Below are 12608 nucleotides of genomic sequence, written 5' to 3'. Positions count from 1 at the left end.
AGCCCCTCTATTGATGGTCAGAGTCAGGAGAATCCAAGGACATCCCCAAATTCACATTTGAAACACCATGAGGATCCAGAAAGAAGCAAATCCCAAGATAGTATATGATATATATATATATATATTGCTATGGATTTGAGCTGTGTTTGGTTTGGATGTCAATGCCTGGTAAAGTCTCTTAGCTGAGGATCTCCTTGTCATTTTGGTAAGCTACATGTTAGGACTGGTGCTCCTTAGTGTGTGCAAAGATCTTCTGAACTGCACAGATCTCATTTTGCCCCCTGAGAAAAGGCTGAGGTATGCCAAATAACACAAGAACTGGACTGGAAACTACTGACAACAGGTCTGATGGAGGGATGAATCATCCCCAGAACCTGGACCTCAACATTGCTGAAGCATTGTGGGATCATCTGGGAAAGGAACAGAATAAGAGGCAGCCAAAATCCAAAGAAGAGCTTTGGAAAGTCCTTCAAGATGTCTGGAGAACTATTACTAAAGACTACTGAAATATTTTATAAGAAAGCTCGTCTTAGAGGGTCCAAACTGAGCTGAACAGTAAAGCTGTTCAGATCAAATATTCACTTTCAAGCTGCTCAGAATTGGATAAACTCTGTTTCTACCTTAGACACTGTATTAACATTTATGTTTGCACATGATTCAATAAATAGTTGCATTAATTTATATTTTGTCACTATATTATAGAAAAGAGGGGTGGCCCAAGACTTTTGCACAGCCACGTTCTTTCATGTTGACCCCTGTAGACGACAATGGAAAAAATATGCAAGGCCACAGAAATAACAGCAGATGTTGGTAAGGTTTGGTGAAAAAGAAAAGAGAATCGTACATTAAAAAATTAGACATGATCCCAGTGAATCAGAGGCCATATTTCATATTTATATATACATGATCAACCAATTCAGAGTGTGTGTTCTGAACAGAACCATGGTCCCATGAGAGATATTTCAAACTGAAAGTCATTTTACAGATGTCTACATCTACTGAGCTAAAGGAGAAAAAATATCTTCTGTTCCTGAGGTACAGTGCACATAAACAAGCAGAACTTACCCTGTCCTTCATCCTCCAGCTCTGTGCTAAAGCTTTAGAGCCCTCAATCTTCTCCAAGTGCCTCTTCTTCATGAAGGCCAAAGGAAGCTTCCAGTCATTCATATCGGCTTCCTCTTCCTCTGCGAGGCCCACGGCCGGTGAATGAAGCAAGTCTGACTCCATCTTCATCAGGGCCCTGTGGGGCGAAAAGCCCATGTTATCATCATAGATCTAATGAGTTTCTGTGATCTCCTGCTGGGAAGCATCGTGATCACCTCTGATGTGAAAACTGTCACACAAATCTAAAAATAGCTATAAATTCCCCAAAAGACCCAAATGAGTCAACTACAGGCTCAAATTAGTCACTTAATTAATTAAACCAAAGCTGAACATGGTTTTCATGAATGTTGTCCCTTGTTTTTTTGAATAATTCATCAGCTGAAGGAGTTTCCTGTCCTCACGACGAAAATGACGACAGCCCAGCCACCACACGCTTCCCCACATGACATGGTGGATGATAAATAAGACATCAGTCAGCACAAGACTGAGCATCTCACAACACTTTGTTTTCTTTTTCTTTTCTTTTTGGTGCCAACTTAAAGGTTCACTGAAGAAACAAAAATCATGAAAGAACTTTTTCAGGTTGTCTTTAGTTACTGCTTGATCACATGGTTTGACTTTTATCAAAAGTTTAGTAAAGTGTGAGGTTACTGACTTCCTCTGTCAAATGAAAATGAAATTCTTTGTAAAAAAAAGAAAAACATCTTTGATCCTTCACATGGGAATAAAAACACCATGAAATGCTCGGGGCTAAAAGGCTTTGTTATGCTGCTGTGATTTCTCACATGAAAAACTCTTCACTTTGTAAAAACCCAGCCAGCATCTTCGTCCGTTTCTACTAATCAGACCTGTCAGAAGATTTCAGCTGGTCACAATCACTTGGTTTCATCATTTCCATTTGCCTGAATAAAAACAGCTAAGGAGACTAAAGTCTTTTGGTTCCTGAGTGCATTTTATAAAGAAAAAAAAGACAAAAAGTGTTGTAAAAACACTATCAAGGTCCACTCCGAAATTCTGGAGTCTTGCAAAATGGCCTCTATTCTCTGGAAGAGGCAGGATATCTAGAAAGCAGAGGGAATAACACAACGAGACAATGATCATCCAAAGGTCTTTTTGTTTATATCCTCAGGCTGAGATAATGAGCCAACACAAAAACTAATGAATGCAAACTTCAGCTATCAGGAGGCTATCTGTTCTAATGCCAGTCTTAACTATCCTATTGATGTGTTGTTTTTGGTAAGTAAGTTAGACTGTAGGAAATTGATCTGGCTGGATTAAACAAGCATCCTCTGACACTAAAATCTTGCAAAAGACCCTCTCCATGTGTTTGCACAAGTTAGAGAAGGTGGTTTGTCTGATCTGCAGACAGTGGTACTAATATTCAGAACTAACAGAACCAATCACAAGTGAAAACTGAATGATTGCCCTACAACTCATTTGTTTTTATTAGCTGCAGATGTCACACCATCAGTTAGCACATTATGTGTGCACAATGGTCACATATGGTTACTGTTATTACTGATCATAATGGTGGAATCTTGGGGAGAGAAAAAACAGGGGCTGCCAACTTGTCTGTTTCATGAAGAAGTCCCTGCAGTTCTTTTCTGAATGACAACCAAAACAGCTGCAAGCAAACACAATCACACCTGGCTTCCTTTAAACCAACGCAACCTCTAACATGCTAACTGTTTCCCTCTTTCCTGTGTGGTTATTCTCATGTCACGAACCACACATGATATTTAGTGGGTTATGCTACTATGGACTCACTTTTATTTTACACTTTACCACTGAAAAACTGCTGAGCAGTCAGCAAATAAAACGTCCAGTTAGCTTCGTGCTATCTAAGCTAGCGCAGCTCATTTCTCAGCTGTTCTCTGGGGTGGCTCTGACCGCCTGTCAGCTCTTAGGCTGCATGGCAGACTGGCGCTATTTAAAGCTCTTTCCACATAGACTGCGAAAACACACGAGGAGGGAGATAAGCGAGACAGAACAGATGTAAAGAAATGACGCTGTACATCGGTCGAAAAGCGTGGAGATGCAGACCTTGGTGCGGCGGGATTCACAACCCGGACTGAGGAAGCTCTCCGTCTGCGAACGACGACAGATACGGTCGCACAAATAATCCTGGTCAGAAAATTGTAGGGCAGCGTCCACAGCCGGTACAGCAAGTCAAACCCGTCAAATGCAAGTTGGACGGGCGCGTGTTTGCAGGGGAATCTGCGGCTCCTGTCCCCACGGCTCTTCGCTATGGGAAGGGGCTGGAGACGAGGCCCATCTTCACACGGACAGTCTGCCACAGCCACACGAAGCGCCGGCCACACTTATCGATGAAGGGGGTCCTGAGGGCTTTTTCTACAAACCAGCGACCCTGGGAGCTAATTCAATGTGGTGGTTTTGGTGGAAATTACACACAATCCCAGGAATTTCTCCGGTGTAGCACTTCTTCAGCACTTCTGCAAGGGCGCAGCCATCTTGGGTCGGACCCAGAATGCACTGTTGGGGCGTGAAACGTCATTACTGACGTTCCTGTCACACACCAAAATATAAACACACACACGCACACAAATTAACCGGAAGAGCTACAACACACCGCAATTTAAACCGTTAGTGTTAATGTTTTTACTATTGACGTAAACACTTATACATATTTTTAGTTTTATATTTAAATATATTTAGATATGTTAATGTAACCCCTAAATGAACTTGAGTGTGTCTAATTGACTCTAGATAATGTATACATATACAGTCATCTAAAAATAAAAAGAAGAGAAAACTGAAAATAAATCCTTCTTTCAATTGTAAGGTTTTACATACTGGGTCATAATAACCAAAAGTATTGATTAATTATTATTAATAATGAATTAATGAGGGCTGGTGTGGTGGTTAGCAGTGTTGCTTCACAGTAGAAAAGTTCTGGGCTTTTCTGTGTGGAGTTTACATGTTTTCTCTGTGTATGCTCGGGTTGTCCCAGGGTGCTTCAGCCTCCTCCCATAGTCCAAAGACATATGTGTTAGGTTAACTGATCCCTCTAAATTCTAAATTCTCTGTAGGAGTGAGTGTAACTGGTTGCTTGTCTCTCTGTGATGGACTGGCAACCTGCTCAAGGTCTAACCTGTTGGGAAAAGCTCCAGCCCCTCTACAACCCTGCACTGGAATAAGTGGGTATAGGAAATGAATGGATGGAAAAACACAAAAATAATTAAATAAAATTTTATAGTCTAGTACTTGTAAATTGGTAAATATGACCTCAACAAACATAACATGACTTGTACACTATTGCATATGTTATTTAATAAAAGCTAAGCAAAATGGAGAAGGTTTGCATGAAAAAAAAAAGTCCAGTCCATGATTTAATATTGTATAAAACCACCTTTAGCGGGGTGACATTGCCAATGCTGTGAGGGCTCAGTGCTGTAAAATCCCTCCACCACCATACTGAACAGTTGGTATGAGGTGTTTTGTGCTGACATGCTGAAGTTATTTTTCTCCAAACATGCTGTAGTGCATTCTGACCAAACATCTTCACTTTGGTCTGGTCTGTCCACAGGACTTTATTCCAGATGTCTTGTTGTTTTCTTAGATGCAGCTTTCTAAACCTAAACTGTGCTACCACATTCTTTTTAGAGATCTGTTTGGTCTTTTGTTAATTGTAGTCATAAACTTTCATATTGAACATGCTAACTGAGGCCTGCAGAGTCTTGAGATGTAGCTCTTGAATTTTTTGCAGTTTGTATGAGGATTGCCCGGTCCAAACTTGGGAAATTGATGGGACATCCAGTCATGGGAAGACTGGTAATTGTGTTGAATGTTTACCACCTGTAAATATTCCATAGACTGTACTAAATAATGATGTTTTTAAATCAGGAAATTACCTTATAACCTTCCCAGATTGATGGACTTCTGCTTTTGAAGAGGTGCTCACATTTGTTGATGATCAATTAAAAGCATTTGGTTATCATTACCTAACAGAGCACCAGTGAGAGGACCATCCGTACATCTCTCAGAGAACATGTGAGCATGTTTTTTCAGAGAAACTGTTAAAGCTTGGTTTTTATCTGTTTGACAGCAGCAGTTCTCCCTCAGATATCCAGTTTTAGATGTGCAACAAAAGGAAGATTTCAGCTGGTTTCCAGCCTCTCCTGTTTCTGTTTTTTTTTTTTTTTTACATATCTCAAGAATTATTTTCATTGTTAAGGTTCACTAAATGAGGGGGAAAAAGTTTTTTTTTTCTTTTTGAAATGCACAATAAGGCAAGGTAGATGGTTTCCATGTATTCATCCATTTTGGGTAATCCTTGCTGAGGTTTCTTATTTATAAGAATACAGTACATTGTAGAGATGAGATATCAGGGTATCTCATCATAACACATGTCCTCTTCTTCATATTCTGTTGTACTGTCTTTCTCCTCAGAGATAGACCCAGACTCGGGTAAGTAGAGTGCTCAGTCCGCGGGATAACAAATATTCCTGGTAACCTGGTGAAATATGTGGTTTATATAAAGGATGATGGAGATGAAGATGCAAAGAAACCCTGAACTGATTTTATGGTGATAACTGTCAATAGCAGCTTTTATTGCAACAACATTCTCCAATTATTGAAGCTTAAAATTTACAATAAAATCTACAGACTGAGATTGTTGTTCATGTGGAAGTGTGTTTCGGATCATCGTGTCCAACATTTTCTGTCCTTTTACTTCTGCTTCTAACCTTCAACTGCTGAGGAAAATGTGTCACCACATCCGCTGGTTAACAAGTAAAACATGTTGAATATTTTTAGTTACCAAGTGTGTTTGTGTTACTTGGTTTCCCCAACCATCCGCCCCTTCAGGAAACTGCTTAATTCTGTCACTAAATTAGCATTTATAGTCTAACAAATTCATTTATCATCTGCTGAGCAGGTCTGGTATCTTATACTGCATCTCTCACTACAAAGAAAATTATGAATATATGAAATCATTGACAAAAACCCATGAGGTGAGTTGAGACAGCAGAAAATCCTCAAAGTTTAGAGTAAAAAAAAGCTTAATAATCAGGAGAAAGACAACCATGGGCTAAAGAATCAAATTAAACAACACCATTGTCATTTTTTTCTAACATTTTATTAGAAATCTTTCTGATGTACGCTTTAAAGACTAATCCACTTGTTTTACTTGATCTTATGCAACAGTATGGTGAGTTTTGATGTCTGCAGCTTTGTTTTTCTCAGCACCTGCATGTGGCAAGTGAACAAAGCCTCCTTACACAAGATTTGTCCCCAACATCCTTTGATGTCAAGCTTCACACTCATTTCTCAAACAGCAGGAGCCAAAGGTTTGTTTTTGAAAGAGAAGTCATTGTGAAAAAAATCTGCTCCATCTGTCCCTGGGTCGAAATCTAACAGCAGACTTCATGCACTCGCTCAGGCGGTCGATCATGACTTCACTGAGACCTGTTTGATTGAGGAACTACAATCATGGTGTTTACCGTGTTGCTCTGGGTCAATAAAGAGATTTGCTTTGAGGCCTTGATGACTTTAATTAAGCACAACATGGTCTGTCTTGGCCACAAACAACAGTGCTGTACTGTGATGACTAACAGCTTTCTTTGGGCGGTTTTCTTATCAGAAAACATGAAAATCCTACACCAGATGGATGAAGCATCAAAATATCCTCTCTAATTGCATTTGCCAGTCCAGCAATCACTGCAGCGGCTTCTTGGTAAGCGCCACAGCAATCTGGTGTGCAACAAACTCTGCGGTGCATCCGGCTGAATTTGTTCTTCTCGCTCTCCAACAACAGTGTCCACTGCAGGGGGACGCCAATCCAATCTCTCAGGTGTGATAGAGGTTGGGACCCTGTGATGGCTGAGGGAGAACAGAGAGGAGGAGAAAGAGAAGATTAGTGTCCTTTCCTCCTCCTCATCCGCCCTCCTGTCAAGCAGGAAACAGAATGACATCTGGGCTGAATTCTGGAAGCTGTTACCAAATAAGACGGAGGCAGAAAAGGCTAAAAATCCTGTTTTCATGGATTGATTGCTGCAAGAGAGAAAAGAATGACAAATGTATGTATTCAAGGAGGAAGCATCCCTTTCATGTGTTCCTCCCATGATACTCCAGCATCCCTGTGACTTCTCTGAATTTGGCTGCTAGATCTTAAAGAAATATTCTTACTCAAAACTCATAAGATCGTGTTCAGCAGTAATTAAAATGTCCTGGAGATGGACCCAATGTGTTTAAAAGTCCATAAAAAAATAAACCAACTAGGTTGCACTGAAATCTGTATTCCAGTGATCAGCGAATTCGATTCTTGGGAGCCGCTGTCCTGCAAGCTTTAGATGTTCCCTGCTTCAGGTTTGTGCAGAACTTGACAACAAGCTGTTAAGGATCCATTTTATTTTAATCTGGTGTCATACTGTGTTTTTTTTAAGACTGTTTATTTTCCAAGTCTTTTCTATCAATGTTTGAACCAAGAAGCAATTTCTCTAAAGAGTAAACTAAATTATTTAAGGTTGAATGCAAGTAAAATTGTAATATATTCAATTTCTGTCACTTTCTGTGTTTCTGTCGGCTCCTTGTTGACTTTCCCCAGCTTGCTGTCGGCCAACAGCCAAATCTCCTTAACTTTTACTCTTATCTCCACCAAGCTTGTACTAACCTTTCATTTTTATCAGTTCCTCATAGTAGTCACACAAATTCCCATATTTCTTGTAAAAAATACGGGACTTTCTGGCCTTGCCTTTCTGAGGCTGTAAATGGTGCTCCGCGGATATGAGACTACAGCTTTGAATTTGTATGTGATTTGTCTTGTGACACAAAGAAAATCTTACATACATGTTAATAAGATTCAAAACTGGATTTTAGAAGAGGGATAAACTCACTCAAAAATGAGTACTGGGTGTTTTCTTTACAACTATACTTTTAGGATGCATGAGATCCCTGTCTCTATACCAGACAGCAAAAGTTTGAGAAAAACAAAAAAAGGTGATTAAATTCTTTTTCCAGGGAGCTTCTCTTGAAGTGACACAATAATCAATAGTCACTTTCACAGGTGCCTTTTCATTTGTGACAACATGCGGGTGTCATGGAGCACACATCCTCCACATGTCTCCCTTTTTATACCAAGTTCACCTGAAGCAAAACGACAGTGTGACAGCTGAGTGAATGAAGGTGTCTACGATGTGTTAATCTGAGCAGAATGAATATGGTGCATGTAGAGAAATTACTCCCCACAGCAACGTTTTGTTTAATTTCTTTTGACTGTTTCCAGAAAAAACAGGGACAGAAACATTGTTAGCTTCATCATTTTCTGAGTAGTTACTGGATTGAAAACGGTGACCTGTTCCACTGAACAGAGAACGTGGTAACAAGCACATGTGTGAAAGAAGAGGAGGGAGATGAAAGCCTGTTGACCGTGACCTTGAGTTTTCAAGTGGCGCCTCTAATAATGGCAATCTCCTTTTGTGTTTGACAAAGCAGGCAGTGGGGGGCATGAGAGGAGAAGGAGGGGTGAGTGGGGGGGGGGGGGGGGGGGGGGGGTCCTTGATGGCACTCTCAGGTTTTGTTTCCTTGAAGAAGACCAGAACTGCATGTTCACCATCACTACATGAACAAGTCCACACTGTATGAGAAGCACCTACACTGAACAGGTTGTGATTCACACTGAACCTGGGCGGGTGTGTGGGCTTTGTGAAGTGCTTGATTCAAACCAGTACCGACCACTTCACTGGTGCTTTGTCTCGTGCAAGGGCAAGAACACTGAATCCTCAACAGAGTGAATGCAACAAAGCTCAGGAAGCAAACATAACAGATATGGGGCGCCAAGTGTAAAAATTCAGTATAAAAGTTGTAGCTGACACATTTTCATTATTTATCTCACTTTTCTCACATTTAGCACATTTTTCCTACATTTTCCTACATTTAACATAACTTTTAACCACATGTATAATGGTCAAATAGAACATCTAAATCTAAATTTTAAATCTAAATCTAAATGCTATATGTTAAATCTAAATGTTATATGTTATATCTAAATGTTAAATCTAAATCTAAATGTTTAAATCTAAATCTAAATGTTATATGTTAAATCTAAATGTTTAAATCTAAATCTAAATGTTATATGTTATATCTAAATGTTAAATCTAAATCTAAATGTTTAAATCTAAATCTAAATGTTATATGTTAAATCTAAATGTTTAAATCTAAATCTAAATGTTATATGTTATATCTAAATGTTAAATCTAAATCTAAATGTTATATGTTATATCTAAATGTTAAATCTAAATCTAAATGTTATATGTTAAATCTAAATGTTTAAATCTAAATCTAAATGTTATATGTTATATCTAAATGTTAAATCTAAATCTAAATGTTAAATCTTATATCTAAATGTTATATGTTATATCTAAATGTTAAATCTAAATCTAAATGTTATATGTTATATCTAAATGTTAAATCTAAATCTAAATGTTATATGTTATATCTAAATGTTAAATGTTAAATCTAAATCTAAATGTTTAATCTAAATGTTTCGGATATATGCTAATTAACCCCGCCCCTTTTAACCTCAACCAATACGCTAGTAGGGAAACACTCGCTCGCACGCACACACACACAAACACAGGTCTTTACTGTGAATGTCTTTCGGCATTTACGAGGTGCACTTCGAAGTACACTTCCAACCAACCTCTCACACCATTAATGGTAAGATGCATATATTTATTTTTAACTTTCTAAACAACATTTTGCGGACTTTTCAGCTCTTTAGTTGATCTTTAGACCATGATGTGAAAAAGGAAAAATTTCCAACGAGACCAGCCTAAGCTAATCTGGTCTGGGTATGACAAAGACTGATGCTTCTGGAGAAAAAGGCAAGCATCTTGTTTTTATATGTTTTGACTTTGGCTCAAGTAGCCTGATGAAGCCCCATTTCGTCAAGGGATAGATGGCAGAGGAGCCTATTGAAAAAGAGAAAACAAAGATTTCTCTTAATGGACTGAGTACTTTTAAATAATACACACACAAACTTTGGACATTACAACATTTACTCAGTTAAGGATTAGGAAATGCATTCTTGGTTCACTTCACTTTTCTTTGTGACGTGACGGCAGTGATGGCGATAAATTTGCCCTGGACGTTAGCTACAGCTAAGTAGCTAGCTAACAGTAAAAGTCCGCAAAATGTTGTTTAGAAAGTTAAAAATAAGTATATGCATCTTACCATTAATGGTGTGAGAGGTTGGTTGGAAGTGTATTTTGAAGTGCAGCTCGTAAATGCCGAAAGACATTCACAGTAAAGACCTGTGTTTGTGTGTGTGTGCGTGCGAGCGAGTGTTTCCCTACTAGCGTATTGGTTGAGGTTAAAAGGGGCGGGGTTAATTAGCATATATCCGAAACATTTAGATTAAACATTTAGATTTAGATTTAACATTTAACATTTAGATATAAGATTTAACATTTAGATTTAGATTTAATATTTAGATATAACATATAACATTTAGATTTAGATTTAAACATTTAGATTTAGATTTAACACTTAGATATAACATATAACATTTAGATTTAGATTTAAACATTTAGATATAACATATAACATTTAGATTTAGATTTAACATTTAGATATAACATATAACATTTAGATTTAGATTTAAACATTTAGATTTAGATTTAACATTTAGATATAACATATAACATTTAGATTTAACATATAGCATTTAGATTTAGATTTAAAATTTAGATTTAGATGTTCTATTTGACCATTATACATGTGGTTAAAAGTTATGTTAAATGTAGGAAAATGTAGGAAAAATGTGCTAAATGTGAGAAAAGTGAGATAAATAGTGAAAATGTGTCAGCTACAACTTTTATACTGAATTTTTACACTTGGCGCCCCATAAACAGACATATGGTGAATTGGCTGCTTATATTGTGAGACAAGCCTCATGGATGGTGAAGCACAATCTGATACTGCAAGCCAAAAACTAATGTTGTCCCTTCTATGTAGAGCGCAGCAGCACAGCTCCACAGCAGGACACCACAGCAGCACAGCAGAACAGCAACACAGCACAGTAGCACAGCACAGCAGGACAGCACAGCAGCATGGTAGTGCAGCAGCAGCACAGCACCACAGCAGAACAGTGCAGCAGCACAGCTAGCGTTTTTCTGAAAGTTCATTTACAGGGCCTGAAAATTGCATTTTCATGTGGACGACTGGTAGAAACACATTCCTGCATTTGTGTAAAAAAAAAATAAAAATTAACCATGGACACAGTCTAAAACAAAGCTTACCCTTATGTCCAGCATCACTCTAAAGGACTTCTTTAGCTATCTCTCTAAGCAATGAAGGTTGCAAGAAACTGGGTGTCATGACAGAGGACAAAGTTGAATCTGTCTCTTGATCATGTAGCTTTATCCTGTACATCATGAGCAAAAAACAATGTGACTCAGCAAGCTACTCAGCTCTTGGTATAGGCCATAATCTTCTCCACTCATGAACAGTGTGATGCTCTTGTATGTCACCAGAGGTTGGAGCTATTTCATGTGATCAGTAGCAGATAGTCTTCAGATGGTTTCTCTCACAGTCATAGAGCTGAAGCTGCAACTTACAAACAAAATTCTTTACAGATTAGACAATAGAAATAATAACAAAAAGCATTTAAAAACAGTACTTCTCATCCCACCATCCTAAACTACACCAACTTCAATGCCCATTCAACCCAAAGCACCAAAATAGAGACTAACGAAGCCAAGAACTGAGGACACAGTGTTACATTTAGGTCTAATAAATCTCGCAAGACCAGACCATAAACATGAATAAAATCAAATAAATAAATAAATAACACATCTCAAACAATAAAGCCAGATGAAATTCCTGGATAAATGAATTATTTTATTTGCAGTTTAGAAAGTGCAACATTAGAACTGCTCCTGACCTCATTCGAGTAATAAACGGTTGCATAAACATGGTATACTTCTACATGCCAGTCGTGTTTTCCCATGTAAATAAGAGTGAAAAAAAACACATTAATTATATATGCTACAGTTGTGTGCTATGAAACAAAAATGGTAATGCGGCATCAGTTTCTGTGTCACTCCAACAATATTAATCATCTCGGCCTGGCCAACATTTTTTGGCTTCACCACCATTTTTTGGTCAACAACTTCAAATGATAACTATAAAACCACAAAATATAAATCTCCTTCCTTCACTTTTATCTATGCTGCTTGTTATCAGCCCGTCTGGACATTACATCTGAGTCTTCCTCTTGCCAGCTTCGTGAACTTCCATCATGTTACATTATCTCTGTCATACGTCGATGGATACAGACAGCTGCAAATTTTACTGAACAGTTGTAGGACTTATTCCTTTGGCAAAGAAGCATCTTCATTCAGCTATCATTTATTTAAGTATCAAGGCACGCTAAACAATTATCTAGTTATTACCAAGTCTTAAAATTAGACAAACATAACCTCAGCTGGACTACCCCACGTTACATAAAGTTTATTTTTCAGGTGTGTCACAGGAACTAAGTT

General features: G+C 38.2%; 1 protein-coding gene across 5 annotated transcripts in view; it reads right to left on the bottom strand.

Annotated features, from left to right (window-relative positions):
* The window catches only part of rptor (regulatory associated protein of MTOR, complex 1), a 206159-nt gene extending 202469 nt beyond the window's left edge, over positions 1-3690 (bottom strand). For 2 of the 5 annotated variants that reach the window (XM_041982371.1, XM_041982372.1), the window contains exons 1-2: positions 3148-3688; positions 1066-1240 (exon numbers count right to left, since the gene is read on the bottom strand). In XM_041982371.1, coding sequence (XP_041838305.1) covers positions 1066-1233 — 168 coding nt within the window. In that variant the 5' untranslated portion in view covers positions 1234-1240; positions 3148-3688. Of the gene's footprint in view, positions 1-1065; positions 1241-3147 lie in introns of all 5 variants that reach the window. The other 3 variants (XM_041982370.1, XM_041982373.1, XM_041982374.1) reach the window with 3 other exon arrangements.
* Between the last annotated feature and the right edge of the window lie 8918 nt (positions 3691-12608).

The sequence above is a fragment of the Melanotaenia boesemani genome, chromosome 4, assembly GCF_017639745.1.
Source record: "Melanotaenia boesemani isolate fMelBoe1 chromosome 4, fMelBoe1.pri, whole genome shotgun sequence".
In the NCBI taxonomy this organism is placed as follows: Eukaryota; Metazoa; Chordata; class Actinopteri; order Atheriniformes; family Melanotaeniidae; genus Melanotaenia; species Melanotaenia boesemani.
Note: the sequence above shows the minus strand (reverse complement) of the source record. Positions and strands in the feature narration are given on the sequence as shown.